Here is a 20,065-nt window from a genome sequence, read left to right on the forward strand (position 1 = left end):
CCCGACCCGCTCAGATAATCTTTCTTTCCAACTCTCTCGTTTCTGTTATAAATAAAATCTGCTTAGGGTTTGTTTCACTCGGCGAGGGAGCGAAAAGATGAATCCGTTGACACAGATAAAGTGGACACAGGCTATAAACGCCAAAGAAGCAGATCTAGGGATCTCCGAGGAGGCTTCGTGGCACGCCAGGTACAAAAACTCCGCCTATATCTACGCCGGAGGCTTAGCTTTCGACCTCACCGAGGGTGATCTCCTCGCCGTTTTCGCACAGTAAGTGTACACCTGATTCAGTAGTGTTCTCTCGGTAGATTTTGTTGTGTTTGATTGAAGTTTGTGTTCTTCTTCTTGATTTTGTTAGATATGGTGAAGTGGTTGATGTCAATCTTATCAGAGACAAGAGCACTGGAAAATCAAAGGGTTTTGCGTTTCTTGCTTATGAAGATCAACGAAGCACCATTCTCGCTGTTGGTTCGTTCTTTTTCTTAAACTCTTCCTTTAATTGATTCTCTGTGATTATTACATTGTGATTTTGAAATTGGCAGATAATCTGAATGGAGCTCAGGTCTTGGGGAGGAAAATCAAGGTGGACCATTGTAGGGAATACAAGAAGCACGAAGAGGAAGATGAAGAGATGAGACAGCATAACAGGGAGGCACGTGGTGTATGCAGAGCTTTTCAGAGAGGAGAGTGTACCCGTGGTGATTCTTGCAAGTTTTCCCACGACGAGAAAGTAAGTTAACTACTAATTGTTTGTTTTGGATAGGACTTTATGTTGTTATGCTTTATTTATTTGCTTTTGTTTATGATGAACAGAGAGCTGCAAATACTGGTTGGGGTCATGAAGAGGATAAAAGCGCCAAATGGGGTAACGACAAGTTTAATGGTGCCAAGAAGGGTGGTGGCCATCGAGGAGACTTCTTCAGACCTGATACGGAAGAGAAGACTTACAGAGAAGGAAAGGGTAATGGAGAAAGGGAGGAGCCAAGGTCGAGAGATTCTTATGATAGGAGGGAGCAAAAGAGATCAGGACGTCTTGATGATTCGCAATATAGAAGACATGATGCTGAAAATGATTATGCAAGGGAGGACAAGAGATCCAGAACACATGATAGCGATAAGTCCAAGGAAAGATCTAGAAGGGATTATAACGACAGGGAAGGAGAAGGTTCAAGCCGGCAATCAGACTCATCATCGAGGAAGGATAGTGATTATTCAAGCAGGGATGGTCGACGTCGCTAAAGGGATATAGACAATGGGTATTGCTAGAGTCTCTAGGAATGAGATGTGTTGTTCTTTTACAAGAGAGTTTGGTTGTATAAACTGCTTTGTCCTTTAACCGTCATTCTATGTTTGTTACTTTGACTGTCTTGAATGAATGAAGTCGTCTATTGTTCGCTTACATACCATTGTTGTTAGTGGCTTTAGTGAGCCTGTGTTTACAGACTCAGGTCTTCCACAGGGACGAATGACTCTGGCTTGCCTTGTAACATATGGATTTATGCAACTTTTGATGAACCTGTCATAACCAGATTAGAGAGGTAAATCGCTTTATTCGTCCTAATTCTTTATTGACTTAGTCTAAGTGTCTAACAAAGAAAATATGAAATAATGTATTAGATAGTGATATTTATTGTTTTCTTCTGCTAGCTTGCTAGGTGTGATTAAGATTTCTTTGAATAAACTGTAATTATGCTATTGATTTTATTGTCTTTGCTGAAACAATAGAAACTAGTTGGTGAAAAGTAAACTCATTGATGTGATGGTCATTGCTAAGAACTTGACAAACATTCGTCGGCTATATTTTTATAAGGCTGGTCGTTTTTACTAGTGTTAATTAATCGAGTTTTCTCTTGTAAAGTATATATGTGATCAGAGCCTGACAGTTGACTTTGACAAAATCAAGTAGTTAACCAATTAGCTGAAGTAACCCGAAAGAGTCATAGGTCTATTTTACTTTTGAGGGTCAAAGCCAATGAGCGTTGAGAATAATCTGCTTACCCTATGGCCCATGGTGTATGTAGAATATCCCCACTCTATCTGCCAGTTTCTGAAAGCTATTTTTGCTATCTATATTCCACATAATTGCATAGGGATTCATATGCTAATGCTTTTTCTTTGCTTATAATCTCAATTTGTGAAAGGAGAAAAGTCTTATTTTACTCTCCATGGGTTTTCCATGTACGGTCATGAGGCTGATTCTTGTATCTGCTATCTTTGTCATTGTGCCATTTGAACATAGAGATATGCTCTGCGCTCAAACTGTCAGATTGACTGAGGAGACTGATAAACAAGCATTGCTAGAGTTCAAGTCGCAAGTTTCAGAAACAAGTAGAGTCGTGTTAGACTCGTGGAATGACTCCCTGCCTCTATGTATGTGGACTGGAATCAAGTGCGGCTCCAAACACAGAAGAGTAACTGAAGTGGACCTTGGAGGACTGAAGCTAACCGGTGTTCTCTCTCCCTTTCTAGGTAACCTCTCATTTCTAAGATCACTGAATCTTGCAGACAACTTTTTCCGTGGTGCCATCCCTATTGAGGTTGGAAACTTGTTCAGGCTTCAATATCTAAACATGAGCAGTAATCTTCTTGGAGGGGCTATCCCGGATGTTCTTTCCAACTGCTCTAGCCTCTCATCCCTTGATTTATCATCAAATAATCTCGAACAAGGCGTGCCTTCAGAGTTCGGTTCCCTGTCTAAGCTTGTCCTTCTGTCTCTCGGTAGAAACAATCTGACAGGGAAGTTCCATGCCTCATTGGGAAACCTGACATCACTCCAGATGCTCGACATCATTTATAACCAAATGGATGGAGAGATCCCAGGGAGCATAGCCAGACTGAAACAGATGGTGTTCTTCCGAATAGCACTGAACAGGTTTACAGGTGTGTTCCCTCTTCCAATTTACAACATGTCCTCTCTAGTCTTCCTGTCCATAACCGGCAACAGTTTCTCCGGCTCCCTTAGACCTGACTTTGGTTCCCTTCTCCCTAACCTTCAAATACTATACATGGGGATAAATAATCTCACCGGTTCTATCCCGGAGTCACTTTCCAATATCTCAAATCTTCAACAGCTTGATATCCCATCTAACTATCTCACCGGAAAGATACCATTGAGTTTTGGGAAACTTGAGAATCTATTAAGGCTAGGCCTTAACAACAACTCTCTGGGAAACTACTCCTCTGGTGATCTTGATTTTCTTGGTGCAATGGCTAACTGCACTCAGCTGCAGTACTTGAATGTTGCTATGAACAAACTCGGCGGTCAGCTGCCTATGTCCATCGCCAATCTCTCAACCCAGTTAACCGAACTCTCCCTTGGCATGAACTTCATATCTGGAAGTATCCCTCATGGCATTGCGAATCTCGTACGCCTCCAAGCGTTAGACATGGGAGAAAATCTGCTGACAGGCAAGCTTCCTCCCTCCTTCGGCCAACTTTCTGAACTGAGAAAAGTCTTGCTCTATTCAAATCAACTCTCTGGAGAGATACCATCTTCCTTGGGCAACATCACTTGGCTAACGTACCTCTATCTGATAAACAACAGTTTCGTTGGAAACATCCCTTCTAGTCTTGGACGCTGCAGCTACCTTCTAGACCTGAACCTCGGGACTAACGAGCTGAACGGCAGCATACCCCGTGAGCTTATGCAGCTTCCGTCTCTCATCATCTTAAACGTCTCGTTTAACTCGTTGGTCGGGACTTTGAGAGAAGACGTTGGAGATCTTAAGTTTCTGCTTGGTCTAGACGTTTCGTACAACAAACTGTCGGGACAGATTCCACGGTCCTTGGGGAACTGTCTCTCGCTAGAGTATCTTTGGCTGCAAGGGAACTCATTTGTTGGTCCTATTCCAGACATAACAAGGCTGACTGGCCTCAGGTTCTTAGATCTGTCTAAGAACAATCTCTCTGGCCCGGTACCTGAATATTTGGCAAACCTTTCGAAGCTACAGAATCTGAATCTCTCTATGAACAACTTCGAAGGAGCTGTGCCAACGGAAGGGATATTCGGTAATACCAGTGCAATGTCTATCGTTGGCAACGTAAACCTCTGTGGCGGCATCCCGTCATTACAGCTTAGGCCGTGCTACGTAGCATCATCAGGGAAGAAGCATTCGTCAGTCAGAAAGATAATCGCCATTTGTGTCAGTGCAGGTATAGCATCAGTTTTGCTGTTGTCTTTGTCTGTGTTTTATATATGCCGGCACAAACAGAGGATGAAGAACGTCAGGGGTAGCAACAATGAGAATGATCAATCTCTCTCCCCTGTGAAGTCGTTTTATGAAAAGATAAGTTATGATGAGCTTTACAAGATAACCGGTGGCTTCTCTTCCAGCAATTTGATTGGGTCAGGTAACTTTGGGGCTGTTTATAAAGGATCTCTTGGGTCCAAGAACAAGCCTGTTGCAATAAAAGTTCTGAATCTCAGCAAACGTGGAGCTGCGAAGAGTTTCATGGCAGAATGTGAAGCATTAGGAGCTGTGAGGCATCGGAATCTTGTGAAGTTGGTTACTGTCTGTTCGAGTGTGGATTTCGAAGGAAATGGTTTTAGAGCTCTAGTTTACGAGTTCATGGCTAATGGAAACTTGGACACGTGGCTGCACCCGGAAGAAGAAGCTGACGGTCGATCTAGAGCCCTGACCTTTTTCGAAAGACTCAGCATTGCTATAGATGTTGCTTCGGCTCTGGTTTATCTTCATACTTATTGTCACTTTCCAATAGCCCACTGCGATCTTAAGCCAAGCAATATTCTTCTAGATGAAGATTTAACTGCTCATATAAGTGACTTTGGTTTGGCTCGTCTCCTCCTGAAATTCGACCGGGAATCATTTCATATGAAGTTCAGCTCGACGGCTGTTCGTGGGACCATCGGATATGCTGCACCAGGTATGTTTATACTTAGGATCAAACCTTTGATATCATTTGATCTCATTGGTAGTTATTATTTTGAACATGTAGAATATGGAATGGGAGGTCATCCATCGATAGTGGGAGATGTGTACAGCTTTGGGATCCTCCTGTTGGAAATGTTCACTGGAAAAAGGCCCACCGATGAGCTATTCGTGGACGGTTTAACTCTCCATGGCTTTACCAAATCAGCATTGCAGGAACGAAGAGCAGTAGATGTCACAGACCAATCTATTATTATCCGTGGTTGTGCAGATGAGGTCGAAATGGTGGAATGCTTGTTCCAGCTTGTGTATCAGGTGGGAATCAGGTGTTCAGAAGAATCACCGGTGAACCGGATATCGATGGCTGAGGCCTTAAGCAAGCTGGTCTCTATCAGAGACACGTTTATTGAAGACGGTAAGACCCTTTGGGTGACAAAGGCATCTATATTTTCACCCGAGTTGTAGGTCAAGCATATACAGCAATAAATTTAGATCTTAAAACATTTTATTATACACACAAGGCATGTACATCCATATGTATTATATTGGGAGCTTGTAATATATATTCAATATAGGTAATACGTTTGTCTTGTTTGTAGTGATCCTATGTATATTTTGAATAGTTCATAAAATAGCAATCTTCACATATTTGGTATATCTATTTTCTCTCATTAAAACTGCAAATTTTGCTGAGTGAGCCTGTATCTCAAACATCTTACCTCCATGATGGAGGTTCCATGTTATACGTGGATAGATATTATGGCTAGAGAAGATGGCAAACTAACAAAGGATGCACGTAGGGTTGTGCATAAAAAAGGGTTTCTACATCATAGGAACTGTTTCTGTTAAATTTCTGATATTTTTATGTGAAAATGTTAAGCCTGAAGAGGCATTACGCGTAGGAAAACTAGAGGACTACTGTTTGAGGGTTGACGTTGGAGGCAATTAAGTATTTCTAACTTCATAATTACCGTCATAGCCAATAAACTCATTGTGATCTTTTTTTTTTGTAAAAAGACTCATTGTGATCTTTCCCCCCACAAACCAGTGATTTTGATTCTGGCTCAACTTCAGCTCTGCAGGTCCAAAAGCAAACCATAATTTTCAATTCTTGCTTTCAAAGTAAATCTTAATCTCTATTCCTTTACTAGATCCATTCTTCTACACGACTATAGTCGTTATGTTGCAGCTCTAGTTAATTTCATTGTCACTTAAGGATGTCTTTATGGAGTACGTTGAAGAGTTTTGTGTACAGCTTTGGTAAGAAGTATCGGAGTAGAGGATTGTGTCAATCTTCTACGTATATCTTAGCATTTTTACAGAATCAAGTCAATGCGCTCAAACTGTGAACCTTCATTGTCATGCTGAGCCAACAAAACTAGGTTTTACAAATATTTTATGGCCGCCAACTTCTGTTGACCGTTGGTTGCTTCCAATCATAAGTTTTGTTTCCTTAAAATAATATTTTCTCTTTAATTATTTATTCTCCTATTATTGATGCATGGATGTTGATTCTTTGATTGAGAGAGGTATTTTTTAAAATCTAACTGTCAATTTTCTTTGCTTGTCTTGACAACGAACTTTACCCTTCTTGGTGGCACAAAAAAGAATATACAAGTAAGTAGTCTTGTTCAGTTCTTAACATTCAAAAGACAAAGCTGCTGCAGTTTAACACAAAAGAACTATAGTCCTTTACAATGCATCTTCCTTGTACGAGCCTTATGCTGTTTCAAGTACTTGCTCTACATACTCTTGTGCTCTGCTGTCAGGCATCCACTTTCACTGATCAGACGGACAAACAAGCGCTGCTCGAGTTTCAGTCTAACCTATCACCGAACAGCCGAGTTCTCTTGGCTTCATGGAACGAATCTTTTGATCTCTGCAACTGGACTGGAGTTACATGTGCCCGGAAACACAAGAGAGTCACCTCTTTAAACCTCAGCGGGATGAGACTAACAGGTGTTATCTCTCCCTCTATCGGTAACCTCTCTTTCCTCACAACTCTCAGTCTCGCACTCAACGCTTTCCACGGTAGCATCCCTCCTGAGGTGGGGAAGCTGTTCAGGCTCCGACACTTGAACCTTAGCAACAACGTCCTCGGAGGTGGGATCCCACGTGGCTTGTCCAACTGCTCTTCACTCTTGACCAATGATCTGTCCTCCAACAATCTCGAACACGACATCCCTCCCGAGCTAGCCTCGCTTTCTTCTCTCGTCTTTCTGTCTGTCCGTGGAAACGCCCTCACGGGGACGTTCCCCGCCTCTTTTGGGAACCTAACATCGCTCGAGAGGCTCGATCTCTCGTTCAACCGTATGGAAGGAGAGATACCTGACAGCATGTCCCGGCTCACGAGGTTAACGTTTCTCCGACTTGCTCTGAACAAGTTTTCAGGAGTCTTCCCTCCTGCTATTTACAACCTATCCTCGCTTCTGTTTCTGTCCATCCCCTCAAACTCCTTCTCTGGTCAACTCAGGCCTGACGTTGACTTGCTTTTCCCAAACATACAAGTGCTGTTCTTGGGAGGAAACCGTTTCGAAGGCCAGATTCCATCTTCGCTAGCCAATATTACATCACTCCGGGAGTTAGATATTGCTTCATGCAAAATGACAGGAAGCATACCTTTGAGTTTTGGGAGATTACACAACCTAGAAATACTTGGGCTTAATTATAACTCCTTGGGAAGTTACTCCCCCAGAGATCTTGATTTTCTTGGAAGTTTGACTAACTGCACTCAGCTACAGTATCTTGGTCTTGGCCACAACAGACTTGGGGGCACATTGCCTCATGCTATCTCCAACCTCTCTAGCCAACTGACGTATCTCTTCCTTGGAAGAAACTTAATCTCTGGGACCATTCCTCTTGACATTGGAAACCTTGTAAACCTCCAAACATTCAAGGTCGAGGAAAACCTCTTGACGGGTGAGCTTCCAACCTCCCTTGGGATGCTTACTAGGTTAGAAAAGCTCATGTTACAGTCTAATATGATGTCAGGGGAGATACCGTCTTCCTTGGGGAACCTAAGCATGATAGCTGAGCTCTATCTGTATAACAATACTTTCGAAGGAACCATCCCGTCAAGCCTTGGTAACTGCGGTTACCTTCTTAAACTTGGACTTGATTTCAACACGCTGCATGGCTCCATACCTCAGGAACTCATGGAAGCTAGATCTCTGCTTGTTTTAAATGTTTCTTATAATGATCTGACTGGAAACTTCCCAAGCGAGGTGGGGGAGTTGGAGAATCTCATCCAGCTAGACGCTTCGCACAACCGGTTATCAGGACGTATACCGCAAACCCTGGGGAGCTGTCTCTCCTTGGAAGAGATTACTTTAAATAGAAACTTATTTGAAGGAAGCATCATAGATATCAGAGGGTTGAGGGACCTCGAATTCTTGGATTTATCCAATAATAATCTCTCCGGCTCTATACCTGGATATCTAGTAAACCTCTCATCTCTTCAATATGTAAACCTCTCTGTGAATAGCCTTGAAGGGCCAGTACCAACTGAAGGAGCATTTGGAAACTTCAGCCAAGTTTTTATATTTGGGAACATGAATCTTTGTGGGGGCATCTCTGAGCTACAGCTAAAGCCATGCCCTGTGCAAGGAGAGGTTAAAAGAGAGAGGTCTTCAATGAAAAAGAAAATAGCAATTGGCATTGGTGCAAGTGTTGTTACTTTGTTTGTAATGGGTATCATCATCTCTCTGTGTTGGTTCAAGAAACGTAACAAAAACGACAGAGTTAGCAATATGTATAGCTCCACAACTGTGCCTGTACATGAAAGGGTAAGTTACGAGGAGCTTCACAATGCAACCGGTGGGTTTTCTGGAGAAAACACCATTGGGTCAGGGAACTTTGGTGTTGTGTATAAAGCACTGCTCGGTCCTGAGAACAGAGCTGTTGCCATCAAAGTGTTGAATCTCAGTAAGCCCGGAGCTGCCAAGAGTTTCAGCGCAGAGTGTGAAGCCTTGAAGGGTGTAAGGCATCGCAACCTTGTGAAGCTCGTAACAGCTTGCTCCAGCATCGATTACAAAGGTAATGAGTTCAGAGCCTTGGTGTATGATTTCATGCCGAATGGAAGCTTGGATACGTGGCTGCACCGAGAAGGGACGGGCGATACAACGGCCTCGACCTCAAGGGCTTTGACCCTTCGTGAAAGGTTTAGCATAGCGATAGACGTGGCTTCTGCTTTGGAGTATCTTCATGTTAATTGTCATGACCTTATAGCTCATTGCGATCTTAAGCCAAGCAATGTACTTCTGGATGATGATCTTACAGCACATGTTAGTGACTTTGGTCTAGCTCGGCTGCTCCTCAAATTCGACCAAGAGGCCTTCCTCAATCAACTCAGTTCGGCCGGTGTCAGAGGAACCGTTGGCTATGCCGCACCAGGTAAAAGTATCTCACACATTTTTCATGTTAAAATGAAGAAACATTGTGTATAACTTTTATCACTCCAATCTTTTTTTTTTTCTGTTGATTTTTTGGTGCAGAATATGGAATGGGAGGACAACCATCAATACATGGTGACGTGTATAGTTTTGGAATCCTCCTTTTGGAAATGTTTACCGGGAAACGACCAACGGATGAGTTATTTGAGGGAAATTTTACACTATACAGCTATATCAAGTCAGCATTGCCTGAGAGAGTATTGGAAACTGTAGACAAATTGATTCTTCAGAGAGGTCTGATGAGAGTTGGTTTCCCTGTTGCTGAGTGCTTGACAATGGTCTTGGAGTTGGGACTTAGGTGCTGTGAGGAACTTCCTAGGAATCGGTTGGCCATGACTGAAGTTGTAAAAGAGTTATTCACAATGAGAGAGAGGTTCTTTAAAACCAGAAGAATAGCCAGACGTTGAAGTGGTTTGGGTTTCTCCTACAATCTTTGCAATCCTCAAAGGTGATCATAAGGCCTATGAAATAATGTCAACTATAAGCATATACATATATATGCTCCAAGACTTCATATTTTGTTATAAGCATGGAGTTTACCAGGTTTTTTAAATTTAGACTTTGCCTATAAACTCCATGCTTTTGCTTTTGTCTTATAGAGTTTCTTGTAGAGCGTTCAACATCTCTGTTGTTGTCCACTCATTGTAGCTGTTGCCTTTTCAACCGCTGTGATCATAGAATCAGGATTGTTTGAGGAGATGATGGATTACGGTGAAACAACATTTAATGTTGTCAACCCTTTTCTCACCACTTACATTATCACCACCACCTATTGTTTAGAACACTTTTATTCGTTACTTTTGAAACAATCCTAGAATATCACGTTATAGATTCTTTATAAATTTTGATGACATTCATAAGATGATATACGCAGAAAATAATTAAATTCACTTAAAACATATAAATAAACACAAACAGCAAAGTCCAAGTCATATATACCCTTTTATTCAAAACCATAAAATAGAATATAAAAGTTACAGATAAAGAGAACACCGACCATAAACCCTAGACACCATCACGAGTCCAGACAGGACGCACGGGCTCTCATCGAAACATGTCGCTTGTTAACTTGACCTTCAGCATCTTCTCAGTTCCCAAGGACATAATTCTCGGCTCCTCTGTCCTCGGAATCTTGGGAATGGTGAGCCACATTACTCCATCAACAAATTCAGCTTTAGCTTCCTTCACCTCGAAAGCCAATGGATTGCAAACCACAGTGCCTTCGTATTTGCGTCCGTCATGGCCGTACTCTGGCATGTCAGGTTCGTGGGCGGAGAAGTGGACATTCTTACCCTCCTCGACCCTGTAGATGAAGCTTAACGCGGAACACCCAGGCATGTCTACTCTCATCACATACGCGTCCTCCGTGATCTTAGTCTCGTACACCTCCTTGTTCCCACTTTTCTGGAACCGGTGTCTGGCTACAAGATATACACGACAGACCAGTAAGAAAATAAAGAGATTTGTTAACAGAAAAGACACTTTTTATAAGATAAATATATGTAACGAAGAAGACGTACGGATAGGGGGCAAAATCTCCGGCCGCTGTCTGTTGGAATATGATAACCCTTTGCCAGAGCCGCCTACTTTGCTCATGCTTGACAACGACGCAGTTTTGCTGATTTGGAAAGTGCAGTTTGATAAAAACGTGAGAAAGTAAAGGGCGTTAAGGATACTGCTCAGTTGCTATATTTATAGCGGATGGGAGGACAATAAGATTGTCGGTTTTGGAAAAAGGTTTAACTTGTTATATATGGGCCTTATGTTATATTTTGTGTTACAAAAAAATAAGGATAATAACGATTACAAAACTTTAGTTAGCATGGAATGGATCGGTTCCAAAATCTATTTTCCCACTAAACTATCATATAGCATTAGATCTCCATCAAACTATGGTTTCGTGCTAGATCTCTACAAAATACAAATTATAAATTTATTTTTCACAAATTTATAGTTTGGAATCTAGTTATTTTTAGATCAATGATTTTAATCGGTTTACTTATTTTACTCGGTTTACTCTTAACTAAATAATTTTAAATCAGTTAAACCAAACAAAAATCAAATTTTAAAAATATACTTTTAACTAAATAATTTTAAATATATAATTTTACTCTTAACTAAAAATTCCACCGATCGAACTAAACCGAACTAGAATCTATTCGGATTCTGGTCTTCTTCTCTATATCTTATGGTTTATTCGGATTTTAGTTCGGTTTAGTTCGGTAGAATTTTTATAAATCTGAATAAACCGAGAACCAAATAAACCGAATCGAATAACCCGAAACCGAATGCTCATGACTAGTTTCTAAAGTATTTTCCAGTTTTTCACCCAAAAAAAACACTTATCACAATGGTATAATCTGTACTACAATGTTATTTCTTGTGTGCTACTTTACTTCCGTTTTTAACGAAAACACTAAAAGGAAAAAGAAACTAATAATGCCGTGAAGTTTACAAAAAAAAAAAAAAACTAATAATGCCGTGAAACAAAATGTGGTGGGTATTGGTTTTATCATATAAAATTCATAATACTCCAAACCACCAAATGAATAGTACTTCATATCTATGTCTGACACACATTGATCTTATTCCGTAAAGATATGTATCTCAATTAAAAAAAATCTCTATAACCTTATTTAATTGCTTCTTCATGGCACGTGAACAAACTCCCTACGTGCCAAAAGGTCTGTGTAACAAAAAACACACATGGTTCATTAAGATCCGTCGGATCAAAAATAGATAAATCCGGGATGAAGGCCGCTTGGACCCGAGTAAAAGCACGTGCTCCCGAGTAAAGCGCGTTACAGAGTTAGGTCAATCACCTGTTACCGTTACTACCCGTGGATTAATAAAAATCTGATCTCTTCTCGAAATAGCACGCGCCATTCATAAAAACTGCCACCGGCTAAATACGGTAACGAACTTTTTTTCTTTTCTTTTTCTTCTCTTTTTAAGAATTGACTAAAATTTCCCCCGTTGGTATAAAAACTCGGTGGGCTTCTTCTTCCTTCCTTTGTTCCCAACAAAATTTCAGGAGCTTAACCCTCTTGAATTCCATTAACCGAACAGAAAAAATTAGAAACATTTTAACGGATTCAGGAGCTTAACGGGAAGGATGGATGTAAAAGTAGCGACAACAACGACGTCGTTTCATTGGTCAGGACACTCTCTGGTGATCCCTCACCGTTTACCGTCTCTCTCGCAAACCTTAACATCCTCAAAACGTCGTCGTTTTCGTCGAAGAGACGGAGATGTATCTGTTTTAGAAGGAGGAGGAATGAAAGCTTCCACTTTTCTCGGAACCCAATCTGCGAAACTCCACCGATCCAAATCCTGCGAGCTTCTAGAATTCTCCTCCACGAAGAGTAAACTTCATCCTCCTCTCCGGAGAGTTTGCAGCGCGACCTCCGACCAAGAGTTCTCCGCGAAGATGCAAGAACTAGCTCTACAGTTCAAGATCACAGGCCAAGAAGAAGACCTAAACCGTAGAAACCACAGGTTCGGCAACGCGAAGCTGCTGCTACACGAGTCCGTTCCAGGTTTAGCCTCGTTGGAGGCTCCGTGGATGGAGATGGTTAACCACTCGAGCATCGAGAGCGTCGATCTGCCTCTCTCCCTTAGGATGATCAAGAGGAAGCTACTACAAGAAGAAGAAGAGTCGCTCAAAGAAGAAGAGTCTACTAATTCTATCGACAGAGCTTTCTCTTCTATGGTCTTTATGATCGAGGAGATGCACAGCTTCGCGTTGCAGAAGACTAGGGAGGGTGTTGTTCTCAAGCAGGTTAAAAAGGATATGCACGCTTCGTTGCTTTGGATGTTCCAGCGCGTGTTCTCTCAGACGCCTACGTTGATGGTGTACGTGATGGTCCTACTTGCCAACTTCACGGTGCGTTCGGTTGCGTCGAATCTAGGTGTTGCAGCAGCATCACCACCGGCTAGTACTAAAGGCCAAGAGCAGATGGGTTTAGGAAGTTTTGAAAAGATCTCGCACTTGTTGTCTACGCAACGAGGGATAAGAGAAGAGGAGCTTAGTCTGTGGAACTCGATGGTGGAAGAAGCTGAAGATTCCCCTGTGGATCACGACATGAGGCTGAGACTTGTTTCGCCCATCATTGCGAGTGTTGCATTGGACGATAATGCCAATTACGCTAGAACGGAGCTTTTATATAAGATGGGTTTGGCTCAAGAACCGAACAACACTTTGCTCTTAGCTAACTACGCTCAGTTCCTTTACCTCGTCTCTCAAGACTACGACAGGTGAGAGTTATTACATGTTCGTTGGACTCACTGAATAATAGATTGTAAAACTTTGGAACCTAGAGAATGATGTTTGCTGCTTTATTGGGTGTAATAATCAGAGCGGAGAAGTGTTTCAAGAAAGCCATGGAGTCAGGAGAAGTAGACGCGGAGGCCTACAGCAAATACGCCATCTTCCAGTGGAAAGCTAGGAAGGATCTATGGGCGGCTGAGGAGAACTTTCTAGAAGCTATATCTGTAGACCCTACCAACTCCTTCTACGCTGCCAGCTACGCTAACTTCCTCTGGCAAACCGGTGGTGAAGAAACGTGTTTCCCGTTAGGATCTTCTGATTCTCCTCAGGAAATCGCTTGAGAGAATGGTGTGGGGATTTGATTAGCAGCAAAATCTGCAGTAAAAGAGATAGTGGACAGAAGTTAGATAGACGACAGAAACAAAGAGGAAAACTGTGAGCAGTGTTTTTGAGTGAATCAGTGCTGCTAATGAAACATTGCTCCTCTTTGCTTCTGTGTTTGTTTTATTCTGCATTTTTTTTTACCAACTTAGAAGTCCATACGGGGGCAGAGTCCACCACTGATACTGGATGGGAATGTGGACAAAATAAGAGACATGTGTAGATACAAACAGTTAATAATCATCGAGCATTGCTTTTTTCAGTTTTGGTTGCGTTTTTTCAAGAATTGTATTGTTCCGAAGACGTGTTATGCATTTGATTCCAATTATAGACTTGTTTTGTTGTGACTGATGTCATTTTGCTCCCATTAATTTGTTCATTAGTGTTGGGAGTCCACTCCAATAACCTCCTCAAGAGACCTTTTTATCCCACTTTGAGTTTTAATAATAATAGTTTTTGAAAGAATTTCAAAATACTGGACCTAGGCCCAATAAAAGAGAGGCTTCTTTCAGGGACATAGACACATCACTCACTACAACACCGAAGCGTGTCTCCTCAGCATTCACACAACTCCTCTGGAAAAATAAGCAGACTTAAAAGGGGAATTTGACTTAAAATATGCAATTTCTTTTTAAGAATAACCATTCGCAGATAATCCAAGATGTATTAAAAAGGAAAACCAAAATAAAATGTATTATTACAAGAAAAATGTGTGAAGAGAAAAGAGCGAGTGGATAAGACACTTGGGGAGAACTTGTGCCACAAAGATCCAACGGCTCAGATTCACCAAACCCCATTATAATCCCTTTGTAACTACAATGCCTCACCAAGACATAACACATTCACACACACATAGAAGAGATAACAAGAATGGTTTCTTCGCTTCTCATGTCATTTGCTCCGGCCACCGTGAGGGTTTACGCCACAGGCAAGGGAACTTCAGGGGGCGCCAAGGAAGAGAAGAATCCCCTCGACTTTGTGCTGGGTTATTTGACAAAGCAAGATCAGTTCTACGAGACTGATCCAATTCTCAAGAAGGTGGAGGAGAAAGGCGGCACCACTACTGGAGGCCGAGGAACCGTTCGCGGCGGTAAAAGCTCGGCTCCGGTGCCTGTTGCCCCCAAGAAGAACGATGGTGGATTTGCCGGCTTAGGTGGCTTCTTCAACAAAAAGTAAAATGAAAAACGTATACTACTTACTTACTTTGCATTGTTTATTCCCTCTGTTTTTGCATTATCTATAATTCATCAGACTTCAATTTGTTATATATAGAAACTGCCCTTTCTTCATCACAATCCCATTTTCAAGACTCATGCACCACTTTGAGAAATATCAGAATAATATTAAAAAAAAAAGAGTAATGTATACACGAAGAACAGAGCAAAAGAATGATTCGTATACAAAGAGGAAGTTGTTGTGAACCACACAATTCCAAGAAGCACATATTATATAATATGTATATGGCTTTTATACATCTAAGTCAATGATACAATTTTGCCGATCTCTTTTGGGAGACTGTATCCATCAAGAATACCAAATGTTACAACACAGAGCCAGTAAATCTTATAAGCTATCGCCAGAATGTATATTCCAAAATGGTTATTTTCAAGTGCTATATGTATGCTATGCATCATAGGCAATGGTGATAACTGATAACCATATCTGACCTTAGAAGAGATACATGATCTGTGTTAGAAACTGTCTTTATGGCTTATAATTGATGACAGCGCATTGTTGCTATTAACTGGTGGAGCTAGCTTTTGCCGGGAGCAAAGCCTCTTGCTTTCCTTTGACAAAGACTGCGAGTTCTTCAGGTGCGACCACCATACTTAACCACTTGTGCAAATCTTCACCTTCTACTTTCTCTTTCTCTGCACCAAAACATGATTAAGCGAAGCCTGAGGGATGATATCTTCTACAGTGTAAGTCAGTAAACAAGATATACCTTCAAGTTGAGCGCCAAGTCCTTCCAATACATCTAGATTAGCACGTACAACAAAGAGTGCAACATCGAGAGCAGATTGTAACAGATTTGTCACTTCTCTTTGAACAAGATCAACTAGTTTCCCCTGTGGATTTCAACATGGAAGGTTAAACTGTTTCCTTCTTTCAAGGGATACCATCGAAACCATGCAATGCAAAATGACGTTACCTTATCTCCACCCCATGGTGAGCCTCCTGATTCGTCAATCCCACCACCAGAAAGTGTGGAGACAGACACAGGTCCGATTTTCTGGTTGAGACCATATTCAGCTACTGCTTTGTACGCCATGTCAGTTGCCCGCCTGATATCGTCAAATGCACCTGTTGATACCCGCCCCGAGTAAACAACTTCCTCAGCTGCACGACCTCCAAGAAGGGTTACCAAACGCCCAAGCAGCTCATCGATGAAGAGCAAATATCTGTCTTCGTTGGTAGGAGGTATGTATGTAAACCCCAATGCTCCCCCTGTTCTTGGCAATATACTTAATTTCTGATTAACAAAAAAAAAAACATGAATCATTTGCACATATTAGCATATTTCAAACAGCAGAAACCCATGAGCAATCCATGTCTAAACTGCTTTCTTCGTTGTTTACCTCTACACGTGGCTGTCCAGTAAGAAGTTTTGCAACAGCAGTACCAACCACTGCATGGCCAGCTTCATGCCTTGCGACCACACCTTTCTCACTGCCTTTTAATCTTGCAGTTTTCTTCTCTATGCCCTGAAACAGGTGAACTATAATGAAAACAATTTCTACACGTACTCAGTAGAATAGAGAGGATTAAAAAAAAGTACTGCTATTGATCGCTCCACAGCTTGAATAAAGTCAATTTTATCAACAGTCGTCTTGCTCATTCTTCCAGCTAGCAAGGCAGCCTCATTCACCAAGTTAGCAAGGTCCGCCCTATAAAATTAGACATAACAGTTTACGAGATATAGACCAAAACACTGTACAGCTGAAGAAATTTCAGATCAAGGATAGTTTGCAAAACTGTACCCAGTAAAACCAGTGGTCATAGAGGCAATACTACCAAGGTTAACATCATTTCCCAAAGGAAGCTCTTTCTTTAACACATGCACTCTCAAAATTGATTCTCTTCCAACTTTGTCAGGCGTTTCCACCTATAAAAAAAATGCGTCAGTAAACTTTACAGAATATTAAACTGATTGGCAGAGTGAACTGATTCTACCAACCGTAACAACACGATCAAATCTCCCAGGGCGACGCAGAGCCGGGTCTAAGACATCAGCACGATTTGTTGCTCCCAGAACGATAACTGCAGAATTGCTGTCAAAACCATCCATCTCCTGCAAACAAGTTTCGAGAATGGGTAAAAGGGTCATGGGAAAAAATCAAGAATGCTACTTAAGCAGAATAAAAATGGATGATTAAAGACTTACAGTGAGGAGCTGGTTCAACGTTTGCTCCCTTTCATCATTGCTGGCGATCCTGAATTTACCATCACGGCTTTTTGCCACAGCATCTATCTGGAACATGAAAGGGAATCAGAAAATCTTGTTTATATATGTTCCAGAGGTAAAAAAGTAACCTGACATAGACAGACTACACTTATTCTAACCTCATCAATAAATATGATAGACGGAGCTTCTTTTTTGGCCCTGGCAAATAGATCCCTTACACGTGAGGCACCCATACCGACATAAAGCTCTACAAACTCACTTGCAGAGCAACTTATGAAGGGGACTTCAGCTTCCCCAGCAACAGCCTTTGCAAGAAGCGTTTTCCCTGTTCCTGGAAGACCAACCTACAAAGAATGGAAACGGAAGGCATGAATTAGTCTTACAGGGGAGGTCCTGTAACCCATTACAAATACATAAGAAACTCTGCTGTCTACGTGAAATCAAATGATTTGACTCACCAATAGGACACCACGAGGAGGACGTGCACCTAGACGGACATACCTGTCAGGATTCCTAAGAAATTCCTGCAATGTTTGATCCAATGTGTAAAAGACAAACACTATATCGAGAATAAAGCTAAGCACAAACAATCTGATGATCAATTAGCATCTTTAAGGACTGAAAAAAACCTACCACGATTTCTTCTAGCTCTTCCTTTGCTTCATCAACACCTGCAACATCTGCAAAAGTGATTGTTTCACCTCCACCAGAGACTTTTCCCCCATCAGAAACACCAGTCTTTCGGGTCTTAAGCTGACCGGTTGTACTCTGTGTCCGTACACCCATAGTTTTTTTTTAGGAAATAGAAAAATCTAAACAAATACATAGAAGTATGATGGAGATGTAAACCATGGAGAAGCTAAGAGGGAATCGTTGAATAAGCCATACAAGCACCGCCATGTAGAAAAGAACTAGCTGTTGAAACAAACAAACAAACAAACAAAACACCATTCATTGATAGACTATTAAGGCATATCATAAGAAATGTGATGGCCTTACAAATCCAGAGCTGAAGAAACCACCAGAGCGTTTATCAGGCGACCCAAACTCCACATTATTCCCAAGCATCTTCTCATACGGCGTTTTAATATCCCCGGGCCTTATGGTCGAATACACAACCCTTTTCGTCGGAGCCACAGTCCTCAGCAGAGACTCAGAAGATTCAGACAACCTACTACCACTAGTCTCACCCTCTTGCCACTTCCCATCATCTTTCAGCTTAAACAAAACTTGAACCCCATCAACCTCAACTTTCTGCACCTGGTCACTGTTAACTCTACTCAAGAACTCACTGTACGGCACCCTCACGAAACTCGTCTGAACACGTGGCTCAGAGCCAGGTAAAGGTATCCCCGGTCGGAGCAGTCTCATCACAAACATAACAACGCCCAACTGCAACAGCAAGACTCCAACCCCCTGCGCCTGGATTATCGGCTGCCACTCCCTTCTCTTCTCCTTTGACCACCAAACCCTATTATCTTTCCTCTCCTTCTCTCTCTTCTTCCTCTTCGACGGAGAATCTTTCTCTTCTTCCCCTTCACCACTAGAAGAACTCCCTTTCTTGTCGTCTTCTTGGCAATTCACAACAACCGTCCCTCTCTTCTTCCTCGAAAACCCATCCCAAAGATCAAACCTTTTATCGTTTCTCAACGCTGTAACCGGTTTATTGTGGAGAGGGAGAGGGATTGAATTGGGGATGAACCGGTTTGGGTTCCGACGAAAAACCCTACTCCGATCGAAGAAGAAGCTCGAACTGTGCGAATACAGTAGACTGTTGCTGTTACTGCAACAACGGGTTGCGAATCTGAACCTATCGTGGATCCCTACTGGTTGTAGGAATTCGAATTGAGTAATCATGTTTTTTTCGAAACCCTAGAGATTTGGGGGAAAAATCAAAGAAGAGACGTACCAATCAATTTCATATTTTGGTTTTTATATTTTTAGCTTTAGAATAGACAAAGCGGAGACGAGGTTTGCTGGGAAATACGACTTCGAATGTTGACCGTTAGATGGAAGACAGACGAAACTGGTCCGTACGATATAGTCGGAGGATGACGAGTTGTTATTATCGCAGAAGGAAGATCGGCAAGGCGAATCAAGTGTGACGCGGCGTATGGAAACGCACGGTACCGGAGGAGTGCACGTGGATAAATTGGGACGATTGTGTGAGCACATCTAAATGTGTGAGCACATTTAGAAGGTTTCTTGGACGCAAAACAGGCCCAAATGAAGCCTAAAGGCGCAACCACTAAACCCTACGTTTTTTGTTTGATTCAAAATCGCTAGATCCTTGCTCTTTTTGTTAACAATGGGATTTTTGGACTTTATTAGACAACAATCTCCTCTAAATCAACCTTTAAAGTCTTAGTTTAAAGCATAACTGGCCAAACAATGTTTGAATCTGCGGCATAACTAGTAGGTACAACTGGATTGACAATATATAGAATGAAATAATCAATGTCTAATAGTTTATTCTAATAGTTTAATATAAAAGTACTACAATATATCTTCAATAAAATAGAATGATTATTCAATCAATTCTACAGAAATATCAAAAATTCAAGTAAAAACATAACTGCAATTTTATAGGAAATAAACGGAATGAATTTAGAAACCCATGAATTTACTCTCTTTTTCTTTTGTTATATTTATGATTTATCTTTACTCT

At 41.5% G+C, this 20,065-nt stretch overlaps 7 protein-coding genes across 11 annotated transcripts; 5 read left to right on the forward strand and 2 right to left on the reverse strand.

The window, feature by feature from the left end:
• Positions 1-21: 21 nt before the first annotated feature.
• On the forward strand, positions 22-1,399 carry LOC108812857 (zinc finger CCCH domain-containing protein 42). 2 transcript variants are annotated; one of them, XM_056989221.1, is made up of 5 exons: positions 22-270; positions 359-468; positions 543-730; positions 814-909; positions 967-1,399. In XM_056989221.1, the coding sequence occupies exons 1-5, from the start codon at positions 98-100 to the stop codon at positions 1,237-1,239; spliced, it is 840 nt and encodes a 279-aa protein (XP_056845201.1). In that variant the 5' UTR covers positions 22-97; the 3' UTR covers positions 1,240-1,399. The 2 variants fall into 2 exon arrangements, with proteins under 2 accessions (XP_056845201.1, XP_018440739.1); XM_018585237.2 differs by having other exon boundaries at positions 814-1,399.
• Positions 1,397-5,523, forward strand: LOC108812856 (putative receptor-like protein kinase At3g47110). 3 transcript variants are annotated; one of them, XM_018585235.2, is made up of 3 exons: positions 1,397-1,538; positions 2,240-4,884; positions 4,957-5,523. In XM_018585235.2, the coding sequence occupies exons 2-3, from the start codon at positions 2,244-2,246 to the stop codon at positions 5,352-5,354; spliced, it is 3,039 nt and encodes a 1,012-aa protein (XP_018440737.1). In that variant the 5' UTR covers positions 1,397-1,538; positions 2,240-2,243; the 3' UTR covers positions 5,355-5,523. The 3 variants fall into 3 exon arrangements, with proteins under 3 accessions (XP_018440737.1, XP_018440736.1, XP_018440738.1); XM_018585236.2 differs by lacking the exon at positions 1,397-1,538 and having other exon boundaries at positions 2,334-2,469; positions 2,555-4,884; XM_018585234.2 differs by lacking the exon at positions 1,397-1,538 and having other exon boundaries at positions 1,594-4,884.
• Positions 5,524-6,470: 947 nt separating this feature from the next.
• Positions 6,471-9,987, forward strand: LOC108808520 (putative receptor-like protein kinase At3g47110). The gene is made up of 2 exons (XM_018580650.2): positions 6,471-9,281; positions 9,383-9,987. Exons 1-2 carry the CDS (start codon positions 6,587-6,589, stop codon positions 9,745-9,747), a joined length of 3,060 nt encoding a protein of 1,019 aa, XP_018436152.1. The 5' UTR covers positions 6,471-6,586; the 3' UTR covers positions 9,748-9,987.
• A 218-nt stretch (positions 9,988-10,205) lies between these two features.
• On the reverse strand, positions 10,206-11,036 carry LOC108810919 (14.7 kDa heat shock protein). Its single transcript, XM_018582989.2, has 2 exons — positions 10,861-11,036; positions 10,206-10,761 (listed from the first exon to the last, which is right to left on the reverse strand). The coding sequence occupies exons 1-2, from the start codon at positions 10,934-10,936 to the stop codon at positions 10,385-10,387; spliced, it is 453 nt and encodes a 150-aa protein (XP_018438491.1). The 5' UTR covers positions 10,937-11,036; the 3' UTR covers positions 10,206-10,384.
• A 1,291-nt stretch (positions 11,037-12,327) lies between these two features.
• Positions 12,328-14,253, forward strand: LOC108806412 (uncharacterized). The gene is made up of 2 exons (XM_018578521.2): positions 12,328-13,597; positions 13,699-14,253. The coding sequence occupies exons 1-2, from the start codon at positions 12,456-12,458 to the stop codon at positions 13,949-13,951; spliced, it is 1,395 nt and encodes a 464-aa protein (XP_018434023.1). The 5' UTR covers positions 12,328-12,455; the 3' UTR covers positions 13,952-14,253.
• A 555-nt stretch (positions 14,254-14,808) lies between these two features.
• Positions 14,809-15,280, forward strand: LOC108812673 (uncharacterized). The gene has a single exon (XM_018584997.2). It carries the CDS (start codon positions 14,862-14,864, stop codon positions 15,165-15,167), a length of 306 nt encoding a protein of 101 aa, XP_018440499.1. The 5' UTR covers positions 14,809-14,861; the 3' UTR covers positions 15,168-15,280.
• Positions 15,281-15,334: 54 nt separating this feature from the next.
• LOC108812672 (ATP-dependent zinc metalloprotease FTSH 7, chloroplastic) lies at positions 15,335-19,457 on the reverse strand. 2 transcript variants are annotated; one of them, XM_056989220.1, is made up of 13 exons: positions 18,397-19,457; positions 18,247-18,312; positions 18,031-18,171; positions 17,856-17,921; positions 17,556-17,741; positions 17,377-17,463; positions 17,170-17,283; positions 16,973-17,097; positions 16,771-16,879; positions 16,571-16,696; positions 16,144-16,464; positions 15,937-16,060; positions 15,335-15,862 (listed from the first exon to the last, which is right to left on the reverse strand). In XM_056989220.1, the coding sequence occupies exons 1-13, from the start codon at positions 19,252-19,254 to the stop codon at positions 15,732-15,734; spliced, it is 2,454 nt and encodes an 817-aa protein (XP_056845200.1). In that variant the 5' UTR covers positions 19,255-19,457; the 3' UTR covers positions 15,335-15,731. The 2 variants fall into 2 exon arrangements, with proteins under 2 accessions (XP_056845200.1, XP_018440498.1); XM_018584996.2 differs by having other exon boundaries at positions 18,031-18,165; positions 18,397-19,453.
• Between the last annotated feature and the right edge of the window lie 608 nt (positions 19,458-20,065).

This window comes from Raphanus sativus, chromosome 6 (genome assembly GCF_000801105.2).
Source record: "Raphanus sativus cultivar WK10039 chromosome 6, ASM80110v3, whole genome shotgun sequence".
In the NCBI taxonomy this organism is placed as follows: Eukaryota; Viridiplantae; Streptophyta; class Magnoliopsida; order Brassicales; family Brassicaceae; genus Raphanus; species Raphanus sativus.